This window comes from Spermophilus citellus, assembly GCF_964194105.1.
Source record: "Spermophilus citellus genome assembly, chromosome: 3".
NCBI lineage: Eukaryota > Metazoa > Chordata > Mammalia > Rodentia > Sciuridae > Spermophilus > Spermophilus citellus.
This window is the reverse complement of record NC_138184.1, coordinates 12,356,246-12,383,692: the sequence shown is the minus strand read 5'-3', so window position 1 is coordinate 12,383,692 and position 27,447 is coordinate 12,356,246. Positions and strand designations below refer to the sequence as shown.

The window sequence follows — 27,447 nt, the reverse complement described above, 5'->3', positions numbered from 1 at the left end:
TTTGTAAAGAATGTCAGCTCTTTCTTTTTAATTATTAAGTTCTCAAAGGAGAAAGTTGTTCCTAGGAAGTTACTCCCTAGCGCAAACTTTAGCACACAGTGGGGTTTCTCATTTACTCCCTGATGCAGCAGGACTCTCCAGATAAATGGGACCAAATGGGGCGCTACAGAGAGAGGGGAACTTGGTTATTTTAAGAACATGGCTCATGCAATTGTGCAGGCTGGAAGTCCAGACTCTGCCAGGTAGGTGCAGAATGGAGACTAGGGAACAGGTGGCAGGATGGAGACCCAGGGAGGAGGTGGCAGGTTGGAGAACAGGGAGGAGGTGGCAGGATGGAGACCAGGGAGGAGGTGGCAGAATGGAGACCAGGGAGGAGGTGCAGGATGGAGACCAGGGAGGAGGTGGCAGGTTGGAGACCAGGGAGGAGGTGGCAGGATGGAGACCAGGGAGGAGGTGGCAGGATGGAGACCAGGGAGGAGGTGGCAGGATGGAGACCAGGGAGGAGGTGGCAGGATGGAGACCAGGGAGGAGGTGACAGGATGGAGACCAGGGAGGATTTGGCAGGATGGAGACCAGGGAGGAAGTGACAGGATGGAGACCAGGGAGGAAGTGACAGGATGGAGACCAGGGAGGAGGTGGCAGGTTGGAGACCAGGGAGGAGGTGGCAGGATGGAGGCCAGGGAGGAGGTGGCAGGATGGAGACCAGGAAGGAGGTGGCAGGATGCAGACCAGGGAGGAGGTGGCAGGATGGAGACCAGGGAGGAGGTGGCAGGATGGAGACCAGGGAGGAGGTGGCAGGATGGAGACCAGGGAGGAGCTGATGTTCCATCTCAGGTCCAGAAGCAGTCTGGGCCAGAACTCCGTCCTCCTCCGGGGGCCAGTCTTGGTCTCTTAGGGCCTCCATGGGTTAGATGAGCCCCACACAGGAGAGGGGATCCTGCTTTTCTTGCATCTTCACATTCAATGGGGTCTCCTCTGATGAAGGCCTCACGGCAATGTTTAGAGCCTGAGCAGCTGTCCAGGCAGCGCATTAGATAAATTGACCAAGAAGGAACCACCAATACCCCTAGGCTTTATTTTAGGGATTGAGAACCAGACTCTCTTTGACTCCTTGGCTGTCTCTCTGTTGAACAGCAATAGGATCATGTACCTAAGGCCCCGTTGATTGAGGAGGGTCCCCAGGATGTGCCCTGGGAGGGGGCAGCTGCTGAGAGGCAGGAACATCAGGAGGAGGCCCCCAGCCTGAGCCCAGCACCTGCCCACAGCACCTTCCTGTTGGGGGGTAATAGGGCACCATGGGGTCCCAGGACAGGCCGTGGGGCTGACAGTGGTGGTGGCAGATGTGGCTCTCAGGTGCCCCAGCCACAGCTGCAGGCCAGGTGGCTAGTGTGGTGTGTGTCCCTGAGGAAGGGGACAGGGCCAGAGCACCTGAGAGACCAGGCAGGGGACCTGAGAGACCAGCTGGCCCTGACCCTCCCTTCCTACCTAAAGGTCAGCGATGGTGGTAAACATCCTGACACACTGGGGTTTGTTCCCATGTGACCCTAGGACGTGGGTGTCATCTTGTCCCCACTCCACAGAAAGGGAAACTGAGGCGGGGCAGTGAGGCAGTCTGCCTGTGCTCCAGGGTCTGAACCAGGGCCACCAGGCTCCAGTCCCCCACCCACAGTCCAGGAGAGCCCCGGCTGGAGCCCAGAGCTTGCCAGGCTCAGCCCCCTTCCCATCCCCCAGACCCTCTGGGAGGCGCAACCTGGGCTCCCTCTGAGGAGTGGACCAGATCCGAGCCCAGGAGGGTCCACAGCCCCTGCCCTCCAGTGCATCACCTCTGGCCTCCTCTTTCTGCTGGGCCCGCTGTCCCGCCCTCTCTGTGTCACAGGGCTGCTGTGTGTCCTGCTGAGTCTCTCCAGAGCCGGAGCCCAGGGCTCTCAGGGTGAGTGTGTGGGGAGCAGCCTGTCCACAGCCAGAGCCTGGGAGGGGCCCTGCACCCCAGCCCAGGGAGGAGAGGCCTGGGCAGGGAGGCTCAGGGCAACTCCCCACCTCCTGGGACCTCCTCTGGGGACCACATTGCCCCCTTCCAGCCTCTGACCAGTCTGTGCCCCCACAGCCTGTGCTCCCTGGTGCCTTAGCAACTCCTTGGAATGTATCGTCACCCCGGCTTGTCGCTGCAACCTGACTTTGAACTCTTCGTCTGTAGAGATCTTCACCCACCCCCTGGAGATCTGTGATGGTAAAGATGTTGGGGGAGGGGCCAGAGACTGCAGGTGCCCAGTGCCAGTGGGGTTATGGGTAATGATCAAGGGCTGAGCCTTTGACCTCAAAGCCATCATCAAAGACAGAAAAGAGAACGGAAATAGTAGATGGCAGAGAGACCAGGGAATGGCATGGCTCTGGCAGAGAGAAGACCTGGGCTCCAAGAGTTGGTCTCAGCCTGCCCTTAGGTCTGAAGAGGATGATGCTGATCTTCTAGCCCAACCCCCAACTTGGCATTGTCCCTGGTGTGTAAACTGGGAGTGTCAGACAGAGGACTGAGATGAACAGAGCAGACTGTGTGGTCTTCAGGAAAGGCTTGCTCCAGGCAAAGCACAGCCTCAGCACTGAAGCCCAAGATTCTCTCCGACACATACTAACTCCATGTCAGACCCCATACTGGGAGGCCAGTAGGGGACAGGAGTCTCTTGCCTGAGAGACCACACATCTTTGAAAGGTGACCCTTGGTCCCATTATGTTGCAGACATCAATGAATGTTTCCAGCCCTCGATGCTGTTCTGTGGATTTTCTTCTTACTGCCAGGGTGAAATAGGGAGAACCTACTGCACGTGCAGATATGGATTTGATTTCCTTTCTGAATTAAAAAAGTTCACTGAAGAGAATGAGACCTTTTGTCTAGGTAAGTCCCACCCCTCACCCCCACCCCACATGCAGTTCAGGGCACCAGAGCTGATCTGGGGACACCGCTCAGTTATAGCCTCAGCACCTGGACTGTGATATGGGGCAGTTGTGCGTGCATCTGTCACCAGCACCAGACACGGGGAGGGTCAGGGCACTCTGGGACCAGCTACTTGGCCCCATCCTGCTAGTTCTGCCTGTGCCGATGGCCGGAGTGCTTGTCAGGAAACCCTGTGGACATGAGAGATGTGATGACATCATTGTTGTTTTCTATTAAAAAAAAAAACAGGGTTGGGGTTGTGGCTCAGTGACAGAGCCCTTGCCTTAGCAAGAGTGAGGCACTGGGTCCGATTCCCACAGGGCATATAAATAAAGTCCATTGACAACTAAAAAAAAAAAAAATTAAAAGAACAAGCCAGGCACTTGGCCTGTGCCTGTGTTCTGAGCTACTTGGGGGGCTAAGGCAGGAGGATCACTGCAGCCCAGGAGTTCAACCCAGCCCCATTCCAAGGGGGAAAATGAGGCAGGGGAGAGAAAAAAAAGAATAACCCACAGGAAGGAGCCCCTATGTTCTAAAGCTACAAACAAAGGTAGAGGCTGGGGTGCGGCACCCGGGCAGAGAAATTGCCCGGCATGACCAGGGCCCTGGGCTCCCTCCCCAGCACTGCAGAAAATCAAAAACAAAACCAGAGGTAGGTTTGCTCTTGGTTCACTGTGTGACTTCAGACAAGGCACCTCACCTCTCTGTGCTGCAGTGTGTCCATCCGCAGAAGGGGAGTCCTGGACTGGGGCATAGCTCAGTGGTAGAGCACTTGTCTAGCAGGTGCAAGTCCCTGGTTCAGTCCCCAGCACCAGAGGAACAAAGTAGGGAAGGGGAGAGTCATAAGGAGGGAAATGAGAACAAAGGCACTGAGCAGGTCCTGGCTCCCAGAAAGTGCTGTTAGCAATGGCTTCTGAGCTGAACAGGGCCTGGGCCAGGAGTTGTGCTCACCTGCCCTTAGGTCTGAAGGGATGAGGAGCTTCCAGCCCACGCCCACCTCAGCATTGTCCCCTGGTTCCAGATCCAGGGGTGTCACCAGAGGACTGGGACAGAGGTATCCTGTGGCACACAGGGGCCAAGGCCCTGGCTGACACAGGTGGTGCCCACTCCAGGCCACTGTCCCACCAGCACAGAGAGGGAGGTGGTGTGAAGGCCAAGGTCAGAGGCAGGGGTCAGCTCCCTGGGTCCGAAGCCTGGACTGGCCACCCGAGAGCAGCATGGGATCAGCAAAACCACCTCCTCTCTTGGAGCCCTCCTTGTACCTGCCCCCAGGAGCCTGGAGCCCAGAGATCCCATGAGGTGGTGGCTCTCAGTGGCTCATTACTGGGGAACCCAGGGAGCTGGGGGGGGGGAGGCTGAGCCCAGGATGTGGGGAAATGTGGGAGTTGGTGGAAGGTCCCCTGGGGGTGCTGCTGCACCTCATTCCCAGCTGTCCCCACGCGACCCCACCCCACCTCGTCCCCTCCACCTACGGCACACCTCTGCAGCCATTGCTACCAGCTGGGAACAGGGGAGGGGACTGTGATCGCCCCATGGGGGCTGACAGGGGCCCTTAGGGTGCATCAGCCCCTGTCCTGGCCCGTCCTGCTGTGGATCCACACAGCCCGGATGAGGGGTCCCAGCAGGGCATCCTCAGGTGCAAAATGGGTCCAGGAGACCAGAAGCCCTCCCTGCCTCATCCTGACCCAGGAATCCTCTGGGCTCCGGGAACCGTTGGCCCCTTTCTGGGACACCCAGGGCCATCTGCCATGAGCTGTCACTCACTCCTGTCTGGGGTTCTCTGAGGCTGCTGTGTTGGCCATTCACCTCAGGCCTCTGTCCTGTGGGTCCCTGTGGCACTCAAAGGGGACCTGCTTCCTGAGCATGTCCCCTCACGTTTAGAGACCAGGAGAGATAAGACGCCAGGAAACACCCCCGGGCCTCAGCTGGGAGCTGCTTCCAGAAGCTTCCTCATTTCCTGTCTGTGGCCCTCTCTGATAAGGGGGAACTTCCTCCAGGGGTGGGGACAGCAAGACTCCCCGGAGACAAGCTGGGCACCTTGGAAAGGCCTGTCAGTGTCCACCCACAGTTCTGAGTGCCACACTAGGAGCTGGGGGATTCCTGGGGACGATCGAAGGTGCATTTGTGCCACTGTGAGGAAAGGCAGCTGGAATTGGAAGCAGGCTGGGGCCTGAGCACCTGGGTTTGTTTTATTTTTTATTTTTGATTTTCATTTCTTTGTTTCTTTTCGTCCTGGGGATCTAACCCTGGAGCTTACCACTGACCACATCCCAGCCCTTTAGATTATTTATTTGGAGACAGGGTCTTGCTAAATTTCTTAGGACCTCCCTGTTGTTGAGGCTGGTCTAGAACTTGTAATCCTCCTGCAGCAGCCTCCTGAGTCACTGGGATTACAGCCTGTGCCACCTCACCTGCTTGAGCACCTCGCTTTAGTTCTTCTTGTTGCTGCTCAGTGGCAGGTTTTTAAATTGTGATGAAATCTGCATCCATAAAACTTATCATTTTAACCACGTTCCAGTACACTAGTTCTGTGGCACTGAGGACATTCCTGTTACACAACCATCTCAGCCATCCCTCTCCAGGAGTGTTTTCCTGGTTTTCTCCTTTATTTCTTTAACTGACAAATAAAAATACTGTACATATTCATCATAAGTAGAATGTTTTGAAACATGTGTGCACAATGGGATGGCTAAATGGAGCTGATTAGCATATGCAATGCCTCACGTGCTGATTTTTGTGGTAAGAACACTTCAAATCAAATCCCTTAGTAATTGTCAAGAATACAGAACATTAGCCATACCTAGTGATGCACACCTGCGATCCAGCAGCTCTGGAGGCTGAGGCAGGAGGATCACAAGCTTGAGGCCAGCCTCAACAACTTACCAAAGCCCTAAGCAAACACTTTCCCCACTGAGGAAATTAAAAAAAAAACAGGTGTGGCTCAGAGGTAGTTCTATTTTTAATATCTGAGGACCGTCCCCACTGCCGTCACAGCGGGGCTCACTTACGTTCCCAGCCATGGTGTGCACAGCGTCCTTTGCTCTGCCTGCTGGCCACCTGTATGCCCATCTGGCTTCCCCAATAGCCACCAGCAGGTGTGAGGTGACATTTCATCACAGTTCCTTTCTAGTCCCCTGAGGATTGGCGATGGCGAGGGTTTTCTCCTGGGCCTCTGGGCCCTTCTCCTGTTGTCCTTTGAGAAGCGTCTGTTCAGGTTACTTGCCCATTGGCAGATGGGGTGAGCGGGTTTCTTACTGCTGAGTTGCTTGATCAAGCTCCTCATGATACTTTGCATATTGACACTTAATAAGATGCGTGGCTTGTGAGTGTGCCTCCCGTTCCCTGAGTTGTCCCTCACTCTGTCCACTGTTTCCTTTGCTTTTCAAAAGCTGTTAGTTGGCTACGATCCCCTTGGTCCATTTGTATTTTGCTGCCTGTGCCTTGGGTCCCTTCAAACCATCACTGACAGGCCAACGTCACCAGCTCTCCCCTGTGCTCTCCGCTAAGCAGCTGGGCAGGTCCAATCTGACCTTCACTGTTTAATCTGAGGTGATTTTTATGTGGTGTGAGGGGAGGGTCTGATGTCCTCCTGGTTGGCATGTCCAGGTCCCCAGACCTTTTACTGAAGAGTCCTTCCCATTGTGTGCTCTTGGCACCTTCATCAAAAATCAGCTGTAAATACGTGGGTTTTTCTGGGCTGTCTGTCCTACTCCGTGGCTGTGTGTCCCCATACAGAACCGCACTGTGTTGTCACTACAGCTTCACAGGAGATTCTGAAGTCAAGTCATGGGATGTGCCCAGCTTTGCTCTGTTTCTGAGCACCTGGCTTTATCCTCAGGTGTTAATGATGAGTGTCACTCTGGGAAGCCCTTGGCCATGGTCTCCCACCCCCACTGCTTAGGCATCAAGAGTGGCCATCACTACCACCTTCTCCCTGAGCGTAGACCACCTGTAGGACCCCAGTGGTGCAAAGATTCCCACAGGGGAGGGTCCAGGGAATGGCTGGGCCTCCCTCTGCCACTGCAGGATGGAGAGGAGATGTAGATCCCTTGCCAGGCCCCACCATGGCACAGAATCTGAACCCACGTCCCTGGGCTCTGTTCCAGAGAGCAGAGTGGTCCTGGGACTTCCAGAGCAGCCCGGCCTCAGGAGGTCCACCTGGGGTCTTAGGTCTGTCCACATCTCACAGCAGGGTCAGGCTGAGACCAGGGTCTCTTCCCTAAGAGAAAGCACAACTTTGGGAGGTGAGCCTCTGACCTGTCGTGTTGCAGACATCACCAAATGAGGGCCATGAGAGTGCCCCGTGGAAAATCTGCAGACGGCCAGGTCATACAGGGCACAATTGTTGCACGTGCAGCCCAGGCTGTGTGCCCATTTCTGGAGCCAAGAATCCTTTATTAATGAGAGGAGAACAGCTGCAAGGTAGGCCCTTCCCCCACCTCCCCATCATCAGGTTGAGGTTGCCAGGCCCTTTCCTGTGACATCTAGACGGCAGAACCCTGGTTACAGGAGTGGTGCCCTGGTCTGAGACAGGCAGGTGTGTGTACCTGTTGCCCAGCACAGAAGCAGGGTAGCATGAACGTCAGGGGCCAGCTCTGCAACTGGCTGCCTGGGCCTAAAACCTGCCTGTGCCACCTGTTAGCTGCATGTTATTAGTCAAATCACTACCTCTCTTTGCACTTGGTCTACCCATCTGTATCATGAAGGTGATCATAACAGTGCCTACCTCCTGTGTCTTCCAGGGGGATTATGAAAATTACAGGTGCCTGTAAGACAGCCTGGCTAAACTGAGGATCAAGAGGACTCTGACCAGACAGGATCCCCGTGGGTGCACATTGTGTCATATGTACAAGCCTTGACCAAAGGGAAAAAGCTTTTTTTTTTTTTTGAATTTTCAAAAAGCTCCTCCTCTCCAGGTGGACACAGCTCAACCTGATACTGGAATGTGGGTTGGTTTTCAGCCCCTGCTTACCATGGGCTTGGGCACCCTGACGCAGTGAGCAGCCTGGACAACTGCACCTAAGGGTCAGGATCCTCCTAAGTACAAGCCCTCGGCCTCAGATGGTGGCTATCGTTATTGGCACGCCCTCTGTGCCCCACGCTGTGTTGCTAGGTTAGAAAGAAGCCAGGGCTGGTGGGGTGAGGGGGAAGAGCTCATTCAGGTGATGGGCAGAGGAGGGTGAGCAGGGGTGAGGTGGAAGACACCCCTGCCCCTGTGTGGACCCCACTGGGAAAGAACCCTGGAGGTGAAGCCGCAGCTCAGTGAGGGGCTCAGCTGGGCCCTACTCGCTCCCTCCTCACCCTTCAACACTGTGGTCTTCACTGCGCCTGAAGATAGGACCTCTGGCCTCACAGCCCATGGAGTCAGTGATGGGCAGACCTGGTACCCACTCCCTGGGCTCCTTGCCCCACCTTCTCCAGGCGTCTCAGGGCCGAGCAAGACACCTGGCTGCCCATCCCTGTTCTCTCCCCAAGACTCAGAACGCCCTGAAGAGGGCCACTTCTGGACCTTCAGAACACCCTGTGCCCATCCGTTTTGCAGGAACTGCAAGGGAGAGGGATCAAGATAAGGAGCCCACAGGGAGCTCATTGCAGCACCATTCTGTCTTCTTTCCCCTGCTAGAGACTGTCTGGATAAGACTTGGCCCTCCCAGGGACCACAGGGACTCAGTCACACCTGGAACATTCAGTTTCCCCACAACCACGATGGACCCAGGGACCCAGCGGGGAAATTCAGTAGGTAGGAGACTCGAGGGTAGGACACAGTCCCAGCCAACACTCTGGCCTGGAGGGGACTCCATCTGTGCCCCATGCTTGTCTCAGCCACGCCCTCACAGCCACTCCCTTCTCTACTGCTTGGCCTCATTTCACTTCTCTGCTCTACTCTCTCTATCCTGACTTTGATCTGCACGTGCACATGCTCCTGCACACACCCACACACATGTGCACTTCTCCTAATGAACCACTGTCCTGTCCTGACAGTCATGCCTGGCGACACCCGGTCTCCGAACCGCTACAGCGGGACTGGGCCCCGCTATCCCGGGACTGGGCCCCGCTATCCTGGGACTGGGCCCCGCTATCCTGGGACTGGGTGCCGCTACCCCGGGACTGGGCACAGCTACACCTGGTCTCTGCCCCCTGGAGTCCACAGCCAGGTGAGCCGTCCCAGCCATGATAAGGAGGTGGGAATTCATGGTGCAGCACCCTTTCCACCCCTTTGCCAGAAGCTTCCCACCCACCGTGATCCCTCATCTCACCTCCCCAGAGACTCTCCCGCTTCACTGACAAAGTCAACAATCTGCACAAGGATGTCAAGCCAGATCAGGCCAAGGACGCCATCCAGGTAAGGGCAGGATCCAGGGGAAGCAGGTGGAAACCTCCCATAGAGGGAGGTGGGGCAGCTGTGGTCTGGGGGAAGGGGGACAGGCCCAAGCACAGTGGGGTCCTGCTCTGAGCTGGCCACTCTCCCAGGGCAGGTGGAAGAGGACACTGGGAGCCACACACACTGTTGGATGCCCACGTGTACTGTCTGTCCTCTTGCTCTCATCCTGGTCTTTGTCATCCTTGACAGTCAGGAACCAGGGCTGACCTCTGAGGAGCAAGGGACACCCAGAGAGTCCCAAACCATGCTCTCTCTATCCCCAACTGGACAGTGTCTGGGTCTGCTCTCTGGGGCTGAGTGGTCAAGCTCTTCATGTGGACCTTCTGGCCCAAGTCCACCTGCTCTGTGCCCCCATCCCTCCAGGAGATCATGCAGGAGGTATATGTGCTGCTGGAGACCCCTGAGGACATGGAGACGCTACCCCCCTCACAGAAGCACTGCGTGGCCACTCACCTGCTGACAGACCTGGAGAGTGCCCTGAGAAACCTGAGCTGGGGTCTGCCTGAGGGGACAGCGACCTTCAATTATTCTGCAGGCACACGTAAGTCGCTGGCTCTGCACCAGCCCCTGTTCCTAGCCTCATTCCTCTTCTGATCCCACTAGAGCTGAGTGGCCACACTGTACCTCAGCGTGACTCCCATAAATAATCACCACAGTGAAAAAGGCAGAAAACCAAAAAGAGTACACATGTACAATATAGTATACATTATCAGCACTAAAATGACAATAATGGGGGCTGGGGATGTGGCTCAAGCGGTAGCACGCTCGCCTGGCATGCATGTGGCCCGGGTACGATCCTCAGCACCCCATACAAACAAAGATGTTGTGACCGCTGAAAACTAAATAAATAAGTAAATAAATATTAAAATTCTCTCTCTCTCTCTCTCTCTCTCTCTCTAAGAAAAATGACAAAAAGGAATTTTAGAGGGGCTGGGTTGTAGCTCAATGGTAGAGCATTTGCCTAAAGGCACAGGGTTTGATCCTCAGCACCACATACAAATCAATAAAAGCAAAGGTATTGTGTCCATCTACAACTAAAAAAAAAAAAAAAAAACTTTTTTCCTACGAATTTTAGGTAACGAAATAGAAACAGCTCCCAAAAGCTAATTTGGAGTAATATAGATTAATCTTGCTTGATATGTAGGTATTAATTGTCTTATTGTGGTAAAACTCACTGAACAAGTTTCACTAATTAAGTTCACCATTTAAAATCCAACAGTTCGACATTTCAGTGGAATCAAGAACATTCAGAAACTGATGCAGCCATCACCTCCATTTTAAGACAGTTTTCGCCAAAATCAAACTCAGTGCCTCCTCAGTTTTCATCCCTCACTCCTCCCCTCCCCCAACCCTGGCATCCACTCACCTGCTTGCTGTCTTAATGGAGCTGCCTATTCCACCATTTAGTAAAAAGCAATCATACAAAGTGTGACCTGTCCCTCTAGCTTCTTTCTCCTAGAATAATGCTGTTGAGCATGGCATAGCGTCACTCCATCCCTTTTCATGGCTGAATATGATTCCATCCTATGGGTGTGGAGCTGACCCACTCAGCCACTGATGAACATTTGGGTGGGTTTCACCCCTTGGCTATTGTGACTCACTACTAAGAATATTTATGTGTAAGTGTTTGTTTGAATAACTGTTCTCAGTGCTTTGGTGTGTCTGCTATAGACTGGACTTCATAGGTAACATGGTAATTCCATGTGTAGTTTTGGGGGAACCACCAGTCGGTTCGCAGAATGGCCACACTATTTCATAGTACCACCAGCGGGGTGCAAGAGTGTTCTCTCCATGGCCTCGGCTAAACATGTTACTTCTGATTCATCTGGTTTTTATCACGGCTGTTCTAGTGCATGAGAAGTGATGTCTCCTTGCCAGTTTGAGTTGCATCTCCCTGTTGACTGGTGATGGTTAGCATCTTTTCATGTGCCTCTGGGACATTTGTGTATCTTTTTGGAGAAATGTCTGTTTAGATCCTTTTTGCATTTATGATTGGGTTGTTCCTTTGGTTCTTGAGTTTTTGTAAGAGCTTTGCATCTACTTTGACAGGAGACCATTATGAGATGTGCAACTTGAAATGCTTTCTCCATCCTATGGATTATCTTTTCACATCTGTGATAATAGTTTCACTTTAATGTCAGATGTTTTGAATTTTGAGGACATCTACTTTATCTACTTTCTCCTTCATGGCTTGTACATTCAGTGTCATATCTAACAATCCATTGCCAAATCCAAGGTCAGAATGATACCACTATATTTCCTCCTATGGGCTTTAGTTCTTAGATTGAGGCCTTTGTTCTATTTTGAGTTAATCTGTGTGTGTGGTGTGAGGTAGGGGTCCACATCCTTCTTTTTCCTTGGATATCCATTAATCCCTCATCAATCATTGAAGAGACTGTTCTTATGCCCATTCAATAGTCTTGGTCCCTGGCTGAAAACCAACTGACTGCAGAGGTGCAGGTTTATTTCTGGGCTCACCTTTCCCTCTGTCTTCATGCCAGTACCAGGCTGCTTTGGGCTCTGCTCATTTGCCATCAGTTCTAAAATCAGGAGTGTGAGTCTTCCAACGTTGTTGCTCTTTTCAGCCACGCTTTAACTACTTGGATCTCTTGCAATACTGTGTTAGTTTGAAGGTGAGTTTCTCTATTTTAGCAAATTATAATATTAATGGCTATTGGGACATGGATAGGGATGACATTGACTTTGTAGATTTCTTTGGGGCATGTCGCCATCTTACCAATATAGTTTCCCCATCCATGAACACAAGGTGTCCTTGCCTTCATTTGGAGTCTTTAATGCATTTCAAAACCTTCTGTAGTTCTCTATGTACAAGTCCTGAGTCTCTTAGTTAAAATTATTCCTAATATTTGTTAGAGATTGTTGTCTCTATGTTCATAAGAGATATAGGTCTCTTGTTTTCTTGTGATGCCTTTATCTGTTTTTACATCAGAATAAGATTAGCCTCAAGGAATTACTAGATGCCTCTTGTGTTGTTTAAAAGAGTTTAGAAAGAATTCATGTTCATTCTTCCCAATATGGTTAGTGAAATTCAGCCATATGAACTGGGTGAAAATCTGATCTCACATGTTCATTTAGGAGGTTTTTCACTATTGATTCAATCTCTTTACACTTTATAGGTCTCTTCAAATTTTCCACTTCTTCTTGAGTCACTTTTGGTAGTTTATGTGTCCTTCAGAATGTGTCCATTTCATCATCAGTTATCTAATATGTTGATGCACAATTGCTCCTACTGTTACAATTCTTCATAACTTCAGATTTCATATACATGTATGTATGTATGCACACATATATATACACAACCCATATATATGTGTGTATGTGTATGTGTACATACATGTATGTGAACACATGTGTGTTTATATATACACATATACATGTGTGTGGTTTTAGTGAATTGGAAGTTACACATAGGTCCATGACATATGTGATATACCCATGTACATATACAATATATATATATATATATATATACATATATATATATATATATTCCTAACATAAAACGTCTATTTGCCATGACTCATAGAACTGGCCCTGGAGGTGCAGAAGCAAGGAATTTGCAATGTCACCTTGAGTCTGAATCAGGCAAAGATGCAGCTAAACTGGAATCTGGCACAGGAATCTTGTTACACAGGTAACATCTGAGATGGGGAGAAGGTGGAATGTCCATTTTACACCAGTACCATCCTGTTTGGAAGAGGCCTCAGGGTGGGAAAGATGCCCAAAATACAGAATTAAAGACTAAAGGGTGATGTGGGTGGGAAGAGGTCACTAGAAGAGCGTCCAAAGGGGAGGTTCTGGGGAGTGATGAGGCCACATTCTGATGTGTGCACGTGTGAATGTGGAGCAGCAAGTCCCACTATTATGTATTATTATAATACAACAATTCAAAAGGAGGAGAGGCCATCTGAGGAGGAGGCCCTGGAGGAGACCCTGAGACTCACCTGTGGCCTCATTCTGCAGGCCCTTCTATGGTGGGCTTGGTCTCCACCCCAGGAATGGACAAGCTGCTGGCCGAGGCTCCCCTGGTCCTGGAGCCTGAGAAGCAGGTGGCTCCCCATGGGACACAGGAGGACTTGCTGCCAAGAGTCTCCTCTGTTCTGCTCTCAGATGTTGTCTCAGTCTTTTTGAGCAGCAACGAAACCCAGAACCTCAGCTCATCAGTTACCTTCACCTTCTCCCATCCTGTGAGTGGGGGGTGGGGGACCATGGTGTGGGAAGAGCCCCAGGCCCCAGGCACACCCTTGTTCTCCTCTTAACCTTGAGGTTCAGGGGAACTACCCACAAGTGCACCCCACAAAGGAAAGCCAGCCCTTCCTGGGTCAGCATCTCTGAGCACAGGAAGACCAGCTCACACCCCTGTCCTCTTACTACAGCTGGTGACACCAGCACCAAGGCACAAGGTGCTCTGTGTCTTCTGGGAGGACAGCCAGAATGGGAGTCACTGGACCACTGCAGGCTGCAGGACAGTGAGCACCGGAGGTGGCAGCACCACCTGCCACTGTACCCACCTCAGCAGCTTTGCCGTCCTCATGGTCCACTACCACGTGCAGGTGAGAGGCTGCCTTCAGCATTGATTGCTGCAAAACACACTTATGCAAGTGTCGCTGATGAAGTAAAACAGATTTGTTCCTTCGTGGTTTCTGTGGGTCAGCAACCCAGCACAGGGGGATGAGTTCCTTGTACAGATTCTAAAAGACTGACAAGATCACATCAGCCAGGGCCGCAGTCTCTTCTGGGTCTTGCAGCCCTCCTCCAGCTCCCTGGATGCAGGCAAAGTCCAGTTCCCTTCTCTTAGCAGCTGTCAGGGGGGACCACACTCAGTTCCTAAGAGCCACCCACATTTCCTCTCCTGTGACCCCTGGTTGGCCTTCTCACAAAACACCAGTGTTCCTATCTGAAAACTAGCATGAAAATGCCCTTGTATAGAATCCCTCTCAAGTTTTGAATGTTTTCCCAAGAAGAGTCCAGATCTTTAAAGCAATCGCCTGATTACACCAGATCAGGAGAATAAACTCCCTAATCTAAAAGTCAACAGATGGAGCCCTAAATTCCACCTGCAAAATCCCTCTACAGCAACACCTAGTTTATCAGATAATTAAATAATTAGAAGAAGGTTTGTGTAACAGCAGGGGGTGGACATATGAAGACCAAGTTAGAATTCTACTTACCACCAGGGTCTGTAAGTCAACCATGATCAGGTTTCAGGTTTACAAAAAAGGAAGGTCTGGTGAAGGTGGAGGCCAGAGGGGGTCAGGGGAGTCAGAGAGGATGGCTGGACTGGAGGCTGTTTACCTCCTCCTCTAGCGAGGTGATTGGACACTTCTGCTTCCCCAGGTTCAGACTCCCAGGTGAGCCCACATTATGGGCATTTACTGTGAGCACCCTGTGACTATGAGCATGACAAAGATCTCAGCCAAGAGCTTTTGATATATTACAGAAATTAGATTTTGTCTTTACATCAAAAGTTATCAAAATTCAGCACATGTTAACATCCCTTGGAGGAACATTTATTTTTAAGTGCTTTCTTAGGAAACAATTTCAATTTTTTAGATACGTTTCAAGAACAAAAATAGAAGAAATAGATCAGATACTTGGTTAAAGTAAGAAACTTAATGATGATGGCAATTTAAAATTTACACTTTCCCACCTATTTCTCCAAGTCCTCTTAAAACCACGAGGAAATGAAAAGAAAACCCCCCACCCCATTACTCTTTATCCAGAGGCATTTATTTTGAAAGTTTTGGCTCTGTTTCATTTATCAGGTGTCATTCTTTCCCTCTGCTCCTCCCCTGTCCTGCCTCCTAATTTCCCAATTTTGTCTTTACAACAGGGTCTCAAATGTACCATGCACAAATGTCACCTGCAGGGTTTGAACTTTGTTTTCAAAGATTTTCTTGGGAAACCATTTCAAATTTACAGATATGTTGCAAAAATAAAACCCACACAAACAACATCTGTGTGCACTTGATCCAGATGCACCTGCTTTGAAATTTTACCTTCATTGTTTACCATTTGAACATTTCCCCTCCCTCTTTCCTCTTCTCTCCTCTTTCCCTCAATTACATTGAAATAGAATTGATGGTGGGCTTTTAAATGTCCTTATGGCTTTAAGATGACTTTCAGAAAGAAGTGGGGAAAGGTGGATTTTAAGCTACTGTTATCATTTATTTTATTTTTTAACCAAGTATCTAATCCTAACTTCACAGGGACTTGTGGCCAGTTAGGAACAGGCAGAGCTGGACTGAGGCCAGTGGTGTCTGGGATGGGAGGTTAATGCCTGGAAACTGAGGCACAGGTTCTGTCCTGTGGCCTCGTGGGACAGGGACAGAGGGACCCTCAGCAAGGGCTTCACACACACTCACGTACATATCACTTATGTGCCTTACTGTGCCCCAAAGTCAGGAATTCCGGGCCCTTCTAGCCGCTTACCTGCTCCATTCAGAAAACCTTACAGTCCAACCTTCTGAACCTGGAGCCCCTCCCCCATCAGCTTCACACATGAACCAGGTCCCTCTGTTCCTGAATCTGCTGCACCAAATGACAGATAGTGGAGGGGTTCCTACCCCAGAGCAGGGCACGTGGCTGTGAAGGCTCCTCCCTCTGCCCCAGGACGACGACCCCGTGCTGAGCGTCATCACCTGCGTGGGGCTGAGTGTGTCACTGCTGTGCCTGGTCCTGGCGGCCCTCACCTTCCTCCTGTGCAGAGCCATCCAGAACACCAGCACCTCCCTGCACCTGCAGCTCTCGCTCTGCCTCCTGCTGGCCCACCTGCTCTTCCTCATGGCCATCGACAGAACCCAGCCCAAGGTACCTAGGTGTCCCCGCCCCGCCCACTCAGGGGTGCTGAACTCAGGAGCCAGGCTGCCCAGCTCCTAATCAAACAGCCTGGGCCCCGGGGAAGTCCAGAGGGGGTCGATGCCCATTTCACGTTGAAGGATTCAATGAGAAAAGGAACCCTCTTGACAACCCCATCACCTACATCTCGTGTTGCTTAACAACAGGGCTTGCATCCTGGGAAATTCCTTCCTTAGGGGACCCATAGGGTGAACTGACGCAAACTCTAGATGCCATATATCAATCACTGGACGTGGCCTCCTGATTCAAAAAGGAGACACGAAGGAGGCGACTGGGCTGGCGTCACACGGCACCTCATTTTACAGCAGACACTTTTTACCAAGAGAAAAAGAAGGTTCTACTGAATTTTTAGTTTGGTTAATCGAGTCCTTCATTTTCAGAATTTCTATTAGTTCATTTTTAGACTCTGGCTTTATTGAAATGATCTTCCACTTCCTGTATCTTCTCCAAATTCATTCCTTACATCTTCTTTCAGCTCCTTCAACATTTTAACTAGGAGCTTTCTAAATTCTTCTCCAACATTTTCTCTGTTGTCATGCCTACAGAGTCAGTTGTTGGAGTGCTGTGGGCTGTGTGGTTTGCTCCCTTGCTCTTTCCTGCTGCTTGTAGGTTTGCCCACCTTCTGGGTTGATTATGTTCTCTGCTTTGATTCAAGGAATTACTTAATGAGCTTCTGTCTCTTAAGAGCCCAGGAATGGGTGAATATCCAGCTACTGATACTGTCATTCAATGTGCGTCCTCAGCTGTTCCCAGGATCAGCACCATTTGGAGGGAAGATACTAAACCCTGTGAACTACAGTCACTTCTAAAATAATGTGAAAATCATAGTGTAGTAAGTGCATAAGCCGCCACATGATCATTGGATGCCATTTGTAAGTAGTAGGTCCTGCCCGTCCTTGTGACCCTGCTGTTCAGTAACCAGCAGCACAGCGAGTTTGTTCACAAGAGCATAGCCACTACTGCATGAGGAATGCCCCAGGGCAGCGCTGGGAGGCTGTGAAGTCACTGGGCAGCAGGCCCCTTCCCTCTGCTGTGATCTATGGGAGCACACACACAGCCCATGGCTGAAGCACCACAGTGCAGCGCCTGGTGCACAGCAGAATCGCCTGCCACAGGGCGCAGGGGGCGTCCAGGGCCACCCCCAGACCCTGACGCTGCCCTGGGGTCTCTCTCCTCCCCAGGTGCTGTGTGCAGTCACCGCGGGCGCCCTGCACTACCTCTACCTGGCCTCCTTCACCTGGATGCTGCTGGAGGGGCTGTTCCTCTTCCTCACCGCGCGGAACCTGACTGTGCTCAGTTCCTCCAGCAGAAACAGGCTCATGAGGAGGCTCATGTTCCCTGTGGGCTACGGGGTCCCGGCCGCCATCGTGGCCGTGTCTGCAGCAGCCAGACCTCACCTGTATGGCACCCCTGCTCGGTAAATACGCAACCCAATTGTCCTTCTCCTCTCGAGCATGTCCATGGCCTTCACTTGAACCAAAGTAGCATTTTGAGTATTTCAGAGCTTAAGATGGAGACTGGCACTAACTAGTAACCCCTAGGGCATCTTTCCTGTGGAAAATTATAGTAAGGATTAATTAATTAACGAAGTCTCTCTCCTAGAAATAGCAAATATAAAATCAAAAGAAAATTTTTCATTTTCAATTTAACCTACATTTTAACCAAATCCTATAGAATGCCCCAATCCTCATTTGGGAAAGTAGAGTTTGTTTAAATAATCAAACTAATAGACAAAGATAATCACCAAACTGTGATTGTGGTTACCATGGTGACAGGAGGATATGCAATCAGAAAGGGACAGTAGTCCTCATCATCTTCTCCCGTGAAAGGTCTTAATTGCTTAAGCTCACATGTCAGTCCTAGGGATTTCATTATACCAGTTATAAACTTTAATGATGTAGAAAAAAATGACATAATTACAAAACTAAAAATGAAACATAGTGCCATAGGTAAGATTTACAGGGTGCTTATTTCATGCCAGGTGCTTCTCTAGCCACTTTTATATGTATTGACTCAAATAATCCTCACTTCTCTACTTATAAGTAGATGTTCTCATTAGCCTGATTTCATCAATGAGGAAATAAAAGGACAATTTAGTTAAGTGCCCAAAGGTGGTAAAACTAGCAGGTATCCACACACTCAAGTTTATTGCTGCACTCTCCACAATAGCTGAGTCACGGAATCAGCCCACGTGCCCCTCACAGATGAATAGAGAAAGAAGAGGTGATGTGTGTGTGGAGGTGTGTGTGTGTGTGTGTGTGTGTGTGTGTGTGTGTGTAATGAAACACTATTCAGCCTTAAATAAGAAAAATTTTTTAACATTTGTAGCAACAAGGATAAAAATGAGCCAGGCACAGAAAGACAAGTACCACATGTTGTCTCACATTTGTGGAAGCTAAAAAATAAATCCACCTGAAAGTAGAACAGTGAAGTCAAGAGATCCAGAAGGGTACACGGCAGTGGCAAGGAAAGCAAAAAAGGGAGGTTGGGTTAAATCAGTGCACACGATGGGCCTGGGTGGAAATACCATGCTGGACTCCTCTAATACAGACAATTAATATATTCATGGGCGAATTTCATTTTTAAAATGCTGCATTATGAGTGAAACTTGAAATATGTTAAGTGAAAGAATGTAGTCATTAAATATCACACATTTCATGATTGAATTTTGTGAAATGCCAAGAAGAAGGAAATTGATAAGAGAAAATAGATTCCTGTGGCTGGGGGCAAGGTAAGGGGTGGGAGCAGGAGGGAGGAACAGGTGCTGATGTGCACATGTTTCTTTCAGGAGCTGTGAGAATGTTCCACAGTTAGGTTGTGGTGTTGGATATACACCACTGGTTTGTTCAAACAGAAACTGTGCAGTTCATTTTTCTGCATTTTTATTGGTGCTTTATAGTTGTACATAATGATGGGATTTGTTGCTACATATTCATGAATGCACACCGCATGACAATGTAACAATGAGTGAATTTTATGGTACATGAACTCCATGTCCATAAATCCATGAAAGAATTGTGGTCATTGGGTAAGTTTAGGAGCAGACAAAAAGCAATTATATTGAATGGGGCAAATAAGCCCTTAAAACGATGTCAGGTTCACAAGACTCTCAAGCACTGTGACCATGTTCACAGTCCTCTGCTCCAGAGCTCACTACCTCAGTAACACCCATCCATCTTTATGTCCCTATTAACATTTGATTTCCTTGGGGAATTCTCCTTAATCATCCTAATCCCACAGAACAAATCTTAATATGCCTCCAGGACTCATCCTCAGAACCTTCCATTTTTGTTTTATTGTTACAATGTGTCTACAGTGTGTATCCTCCTGGAGGTGAGACTTGGGAGATATACAACCCTGTTTACTTTCTTGGTAACTTCAGAGCCAGACAGAAAGCCAGACACTCAACTTTTGTTGAGGAAAGGGAGGAAGAGATCGAAATAACTGCTCTGTGTTTTCAAGGATCAGTGCACTTATTCTCTCTCTTTGTTAATTTCTCATTTGTTCTTTTTAGATATACATGGCAGTAGAGTGTACTGTGACATATCACACATACAGGGAGTCTGGCTTCCCATCCTTGTGGTTGGGAATGTGTGGAGTAACTCTGGTCATGGATTCCTACATGAACACAGCAAAGTGATGTTGTTCTCTCTCTTGCTCAGCTGCTGGCTCAACCCAGAACAGGGGTTTGTGTGGGGCTTCCTTGGACCCGCCTGTGCCATCTCTTGTGTGAGTGATGTCATCAGAGTTCCTTGCTGTTCATATGAGGGTCACTAGAAGAGCAGAATATTAAGGATGGTGATAACAACAGGACTATCCCTGGATTCTTATGGTTGGGTTGGGTTTTCCAAGACTTCTGCATCTACAAATTCTAACGCTATTGTCAAATACTAAAAGCTACATGGGCTAGAATGGAGAGATAACAGATTTAAATTTTTATTCAGTAAAACTTTGCTGTGTGGGATTTGGGTGTAGCTCAAGGGCAGAGAGCTTGCCTGGCATGCACTAGGGTCTGGGTTCCCTCCACAGAACTGAAAAAGAGAAAAGAAGATATTCATAAACCACCCACAGTTTTTTGGGGGGGGTTCTTTTTAGTTATACGTGATGGTAGAATCCATTCTGATACAATTACACAAGCATGGAATATACCTCATCTAGTTAAGAGCCCATTCTCATGAATGTACATGATGGTGGGATTCACTGTGATGTGGTCATATATGTACACAGGAAAATTATGTCAGATTCATGCTGCTGTCTTTCCTTTGTGGTTTCTTGAAGGTCAATTTGGTTTTCTTCCTGATGACCCTCTGGATTTTGAAGAGCAAGCTGTCCTCCATCAACAGAGATGTGTCCACCCTCCAGAACACGAGGTGAGATGGAGCAGGGAACACAACCCCACAGAGTGGATGATGCCCAAGAGCAAAGTCATGTGCCTGGGCAGCCCCTCGTGTCCCTTCTTGAGGGCTTCTGGGTGGCCCAGAAATAACGAATGTAGCTGCCCTTCTACGGCTGCCATCTCAGACTCAGGGCTCTGCTGCAGATGCCCAAAAAATGCCTCCAACTCTGATCCCAGCTTGGGACTCCCTCAGCCTCAGGAGGAATTGGCGTTGGCTGATCAGCAATGCTTGGACTCTTGTTCAGCTCTTCTACAGCAAGAGTGCCAAGAGCATTGTTGTTCTCCTGACAGTCGCCACGTCTCAGGCTGCACTTTCTTGCCCCACCCTCAGCTCAGAATCCTTCCCACCCTATAACTAACTGTTCCCCTGTAGAAAAATGCTTCTCCAGTTCAATCCTCCAGGGGGCGGGGTTGATCCATCACCAGCATCTTGTGTATAAGTCTTGCTCTTTCTTCTGGGTTCCTCTGATTAACCTTTAAAATTTTTGCATATCGCTACTTAGTTGTATTACCACTTGAACAGAGCATACGATTAATGAAAACAGAAATTCTGTCTTCTGTTTGTTTTCTAAGATAGGGCCTCACTATGTTTCCGAGGCTGTGTGATCCTCTTGTCTCAGCCTCCTGAGGAGCTGGGAATACAGGCATGCATCCCTGCCCCCAGCCTCTCTTTGTGATTCATGTCCAAGCCCTAGCACAGGGCATCCTCAGTAACACTGGTTAATGAAATTAGGGATCTTCATGGAAAATGAGTTTTTGGAACTAACCTTATGCAGTATCACTGTCCTGTAAACAAAGAGGCATTTCTATTGTGAGGTATCATTGATAGTAAAGATCAGAGCTCAGTCCAAGAAATCGCTTACAGGGGAGAGTAGGTACATCCATGGGTAGAGAGGAGAACAGCCTGATTTTCCTGTGGGTGCATTATAAGCCTCCATTCTCCCCCAACCTAGGATGCTGACATTTAAAGCAATGGCTCATCTCTTCATCTTGGGCTGCACCTGGTGTCTGGGTGTCCTGCAGGTGGGCCCCCTGGCCCCCGTCATGGCCTACCTCTTCACCATCGTCAACAGCCTGCAGGGCGTCTTCATCTTCCTGGTGTACTGCCTCCTCAGCCAACAGGTACCCCTGCCCAGCTCCCACCCATGCCTCCCCACCCGCACCCCTCTCTGTGAGCTGACCCAGAGCGTGAATTGCCTCTGCAGGTCCAGGAGCAGTACAGGAAATGGTTCAAGAGGATCAGGAAACGGACAGCTGAACCCGAGTCCTACACTCTGTCTAGCAAGGCTGTGTCCGATGCATCCCGACCCAGCACGGTAGGGTCACTCCCTGCTCCCAGAGCTCACATTCCCTGGTATTGGCAGGATTTCTCTCCTCCTGTCCTCAGACCATGCTTCCACTGTCTCCTGGACTCCACCATCATGCCTGCCTGTGCGCTCACCTTACATTATTCTCTCTCCCTCCCTCCCACACACCTCCTTCCCACTTATTATCATTTGTCCCCACCCTTAGCTGAGTCTCCTAAAGACCCTGGTGATGACCTTAAGCTCACCTGGACAATCCAGGACAATTTTCTCATCTCAAGATGCTTAACATGCATGATCCCACTGATATGTGAAATGCAAACATTGATCTCATAGAAACAAAGTGTAAACAGTGGTTCCCAGAGGCTGGGAGGAGGGGTGGGAAAAGCTTGATCAGTGGGTACTAAGTTACAGTCAGGAGAAAGAAGCTCTGTGGTGTGTCGCACAGTAGGGCCACTAGACCACAAAGTGCACTGTGCCTTTCCAACAGCTCTGAGGCGCTAGGGGCCACTCAGTGGCAGGGCTCTTGCCTGGTACGTGCAAGGCCCAGGCTCCATCCTAGCACCAAGTCTCTTTAAATTATAAAGAAAAGATTTTGAGAGTTTTTACCACAAATAACTAATGCATGTTGGAGGAGATAGTTATGTTTAATCTGATGTAAACACTCAACACTGTAGACAGGCAGGGAAACATCACAATATACCATTAGTATGTGCCATCTAAGTATATTTAATGTAAAATTAGATTTTTTTAATCTTTAACATACTCTTTCTTGATAATTACCTTTTCCAGGCAGGGTAACACTCACAGACTATGGGGTTAGGGTGTGGACGTCTGTGGGGTCTATTTTGTCTATCACACCAATTACATAGTTTGGGTTTCTCTCTCATGGAGCTGTCAAAAGCTGCATCTGGTTGTAGATAACTGAATAGATTCACCACCCCCTCCCTCCACCACAGCCCTAGGAATGATATACACATTGAAGAACGGAAACGTCAACATTTTATCTAGAAAATAGGAAACCATCAGATAGGGAACGAAGGCTTCTGAAATTCAGGTGGTCTGATCAGGTGTTTCTACCATCTTGGGCACTGGACCATGAACGTCCACTCTGTTGGTGGCCTGATGTCATTTTATCTTCCCTTAAATGGGGCATCTCCAGGGTTTCAGTTCCTGGACTCTCTTCCTCTCATTTTGGAATCCCTGCCTTGGCTCATTTAATAAAAACAAAACATTTTGTCTTGTAACCAGTTCTGAATAATTTTCTGAAGCACAGCATTCATAAGGCTCCAGTGAATCAGCCTCACTTCTGAGAAAGTCCAAAATCAGCAAAATGAAATCTCATGTGGCCTCTTGATCATGCCCTGATAAATCCATTGGGCAAGAAAATTATGTGATTGAAGTGTGTGTGTGTGTGTGTGTGTGTGTGTGTGTGTGTGCATGCAACATCATAACCCATAAAGGGATGATTATTATTTGTCAATTGAAATTTTGAAAAATTAGGGAGCAGGATTGTTGCTAAGACCCTCCAGTGCTCATCCCCCAGGCACAACAGCTTAACAAGCTCATTGTGTATTTTTGGGGTGTGTCCCATGAATATACAGAAAATAAAATGGTTACTATAATAATGGAAATTAACTTACCCATCATCTCATATTCTTGTTTGTACATGAGCAACTGAAATGTCTTTATCTAACAACTATTTTCTTTCCTTTTTTAAATGGAAGCTGTGAGTTATTTTTCAATAATCTTATGTCATTTTAAAATAATTATCATTCCAGACTGATTAGAAAGATCATGGGAGCTACAGCCTCCTTCCCCATGGAAAATCTGAACCACCATTTTTTAGCCATTAAGACAGGACAAAGACTCTGTGCTGTGTGTTTCAAGATATTCATGGTGTTGGCCACGTGAAGGAATTCTTGGAGGACATGATCGACATTCAATTCCTGCAGAACCTGAAATCTGTCCATGCCCAACATGGTGCTGGGCAAACTCAACATCCAGATGCCATCTGCAGCCCAATTCCTCACTTTCTCTGTTAAACGTTCTTCTACTGCCCACCCTACCTATAACGCCTCTTCCATGCAAAAATTCTAGAATCAAGAAAACCACCCTCCCAGGATGCTCACATCAACAACATTTAAAAGGAATAGAACTCACCTTAAACTTTTTGACAAAAAATAAAATATAAATAGAAAAAAATTAGAAAAATGAAATATTGTGGTGCCTAAAAGGAAGAGACCTTGCTCTATGTGGGACGTGGGCTTCTGAGGATGTGGAAGGCTCCCCAGAATGCCATATTCCACTATAGATCTTCCATAGTCATGTAGAGGCCAATTTGCCAAGAAAATTGATCCCCAGATAATTTCCTGACAGACATGTTAGTAATTAAGAAGAAAAGAGTAGGAGAGAAGACTGGGAAGACAGGGAGATGGGTCTGGGTCACTTCCTGGGCAGTGAGTACAAACAGCACCTGCAGATATCTGCTAAGAAACTTACAAAAAGGCTATTTTTAAGAAAGGACCTATGTGACTCTGGTCCATGCCTCTCCAAAGAAGGAAAAAGCCCCAATGGACATCTTGATTGGACAAAAGGTTTCATGGACACCCCATGGACACTGCATGAATATACTTTGTAACTTTTTCTATTTGTGCTAATTAATGCAAGTAAAAGCTTCTTTGTCTTGTAGTGCTTCTACAGAACAAGCAATTGTCCTTTGGTATCAGGGTTAATGTAGACTTGGAAAATTCCTTGGCACATTTATTTCCATGTGATTCCCAATAATTTATATGCATTGAAAATAGGTGAGATTTCAAAATTACTGATGATATTTCTGGGTGGTGAATTGGGTGAGTCAATTTCTTCATTGATTGGTCCATTATACTTTTTAATTAAAAATTAACCAAGCCTATAGAAAATGTAGGTGCCTCATCAATAATGGGAATTATGCAGACCTGGCTTTTAACATTTTACCTAAATGGTGGTTATTACCAGGACACTTCAAAGTGAAGCACAAAAGTCATTCCTAAGACACCTGAGATCAGGAAGGCTCTGACCAGGTGCAGGGGAGTTGCCCAGGTCCAGTCGGCTTTGGGGACTGAATTAGGTTTGCTGACTGGGATTTCCAGCTGGTGGTGGCAACAAAAGGGAACTAGGGTCACTAAGGAACCCCAGTGTGACCCACGGCAGAGGAGGGGCCACCAAGCCAATGCCTCCTAGAGCACTGGGTCCATGCCCAGGCAGCCAGGGTCCTGAGGTGGCCGTGGACTTCCTCTAGCTGCCGCTTCTCCCCTGGGGACATTTACTTTGCATGGAACCAGAAAACCACACGGGGACTCCAGGATTTCTCCTCCAGGGACTTTCTGAGAAGCCAGAGATGCAGTCGGTTCTCTCTGGGCTGTTCCTGTCCTTGTACCTGGTGACCATCTTTGGCAACCTGCTCATCATCCTGGCCACCATCTCAGAACCCCACCTGCACATGCCCATGTACTTCCTCCTCTCCAATCTGTCCTTTTCTGACCTCTGCTTCACCTCCACCATGGTCCCCAAGATGCTGGTGAACATCCAGACACAGAGCACGGCCATTACCTGCACAGGCTCCATCACCCAGATGTACTTCTTCACCATTTTTGGACTGCTGGACAACGGACTTCTTACTGTGATGGCCTAGGACCACTTCGTGGCCATCTGCTGGCCCCTGCACTACACGGTCCTCAGGAGCCCCAAGCTCTGTGCCCAGTTATTCTCCTGAACTGGGTCATCAGTGTGCTGGGAGCCCTTCCTGAGAGCGTGAGTTGACTGAGGCTCTCCTTCTGCACAGATGTGGAAATCCCACACTATTTCTGTGAATTCCCTGAGGTCCTCAAGCTCACCTGCACATACCGTCATCAGTAGTATCATATTGTACTTAGTGACAGGAATCATGGGGTTTTTCCCTCTTGCTGGGATCCTTTTCTCTTATTCTAAAATTGTGGCTTCTGTCCTGTGGATCTCCACAGCAGGAGGGAAGTGCAAGGCCTTTTCCACCTGTGGTTCTCACCTCTCAGTTGTCTCCCTGTTCTATGGAACCTGGAACTCAGAGGAAAACAAATTTCAATACTTTGAACTGAGAGAGAGAGAGAAGTAAGACTTGTTCCTTCTCCTTGTTCTCTGGAGTTTCTCTTCCTTTGATTTCACCTTCACCCTGCTAAGCTCTATGCTCCCTCTGAGATCTGAGCAGTCTTCCTCTATATCATCTCCATACTCCCTCAAAGTGACTTTTCAGTCCTGGATTAGAGATATTGGAACATCACTCTCATCTCATGGGATGACATGCATTTCTGAAAACTATTTTTTCCCATGATGGATCATATGGCATAATTTTTCTTTTATTGATACTAAACCACACAGTCGTGCATGGTACTCCTGTGGGGGGATAGCATTTGACAGTTAAGACGGCCTCTGTAATAATCCTATACTGCAGGGAATCCCGCAGCATGGCTTTGCCCTTGTGGGTCCCTCATGCCTCCGTGCATCCCCATGTCAGCTGCTCTTCCTGATGAGGCAGATTCTAACAGACCAGTGAGCTTCATGGCTGAGCTTTGGCTTTTCTTCTCACTATTGGGATTCTTTTCCCTTGCCCAGCTTGGTGTCCACAGTCTCTACCATAATCACTGGAAAAGCTTATTTTCAAATACATGTCTCCGCTTGAAGTCTATGTGGAAAGGAAAACTTAAAAGTTTGGTTACTTTGGCCTCAGAATCAGAGAGGTCTTTAAATATGATGAGAGAGAGAACTAACGTCATCAGACTGCGGCAGAGGAGATAACTTCATTGAAACCTGCAGCTACAGCATCTAATAAATTTATAGGAGTAAATAGTAACTCATCAGTCAAACAGAACAAGAAGTAACATGAGCAGATTCAAAAAGCAAGGAAGAAAATGAGTACAAACAATGCAGGACAGCATAAATATTCAGGAGGACCTAGAGTTATCAGAAAAATGGTCATATAAAGAACTCAAGGAACACCTTAGATAGATGGAATGGAACCTTAAAGAGGATACAAGACAGCAAATTCAAGCAGCGAAAGAACGCATTGAGAATGAATTACATAAACAGATAAAAGAAGAAGTTAAGCATCTTTATCATGAGATAGAGATTATAAAAAATAATCAAACAATAATTCTAGAAATGAATGAAACGATAAACCAAATTATAAACTCAATTGAGAGTATCACTAACAGAGTGGAGCAAGTAGAAGCCAGAACGTCAGATACTGAAGACAAAATATATCATCTTGAAAAGAGTCTAGACAACTCAGAAAGGCTGGTAAAAAATCACGAAAAAAACATCCAAGAGTTATGGAATAACATAAAAAAACCAAACTTACGAGTCATCGGGATAGAAGAAGGTACAGAGATTCAAACCAAAGGAATGAGTAACCTGCTGAATGAAATAATTACAGAAAACTTTCCAGAAATAAAAAAGGAAACAGATATACAAATTGAAGATGCATACAGGACACCGAGCACACAAAATCACAGTAGACCAATGCCAAGACACATTGTTATGAAGATAT

At 48.4% G+C, this 27,447-nt stretch overlaps 2 protein-coding genes across 2 annotated transcripts in view; both read left to right on the top strand.

Moving 5' to 3' along the window:
* Nucleotides 1-118: 118 nt before the first annotated feature.
* Nucleotides 119-24,730, top strand: LOC308644464 (adhesion G protein-coupled receptor E2-like). Its single transcript, XM_081285635.1, has 18 exons — nucleotides 119-242; nucleotides 1,877-1,930; nucleotides 2,105-2,227; nucleotides 2,732-2,887; nucleotides 8,550-8,666; nucleotides 8,909-9,081; nucleotides 9,192-9,269; nucleotides 9,672-9,849; nucleotides 12,856-12,963; nucleotides 13,293-13,516; nucleotides 13,706-13,882; nucleotides 15,942-16,139; nucleotides 17,369-17,604; nucleotides 19,850-19,916; nucleotides 20,466-20,557; nucleotides 21,537-21,705; nucleotides 21,789-21,899; nucleotides 23,669-24,730. Exons 1-18 carry the CDS (start codon nucleotides 146-148, stop codon nucleotides 23,675-23,677), a joined length of 2,367 nt encoding a protein of 788 aa, XP_081141761.1. The 5' UTR covers nucleotides 119-145; the 3' UTR covers nucleotides 23,678-24,730.
* A 536-nt stretch (nucleotides 24,731-25,266) lies between these two features.
* Nucleotides 25,267-27,447, top strand: part of LOC308643235 (adhesion G protein-coupled receptor E2-like) — a gene marked incomplete at its 5' end in the record, with an annotated part of 47,129 nt that continues 44,948 nt past the window's right edge. Inside the window, one exon of the mRNA XM_081283148.1 lies at nucleotides 25,267-25,548. Coding sequence (XP_081139274.1) covers nucleotides 25,267-25,548 — 282 coding nt within the window. The remainder of the gene's footprint in view (nucleotides 25,549-27,447) is intronic.

What these genes read in the sequence shown, in the direction of transcription:
- LOC308644464 (XM_081285635.1), top strand. Translation starts at nt 146, where the DNA reads ATGGGACCAAATGGGGCGCTACAGAGAGAGGGGAACTTGGTTATTTTA. An exon ending in CCTTCACCTTCTCCCATCCT is followed by an intron (nt 13,517 to 13,705) that starts GTGAGTGGGGGG and finishes CTCTTACTACAG; the next exon opens with CTGGTGACACCAGCACCAAG. An exon ending in TCGACAGAACCCAGCCCAAG is followed by an intron (nt 16,140 to 17,368) that starts GTACCTAGGTGT and finishes TCTCCTCCCCAG; the next exon opens with GTGCTGTGTGCAGTCACCGC.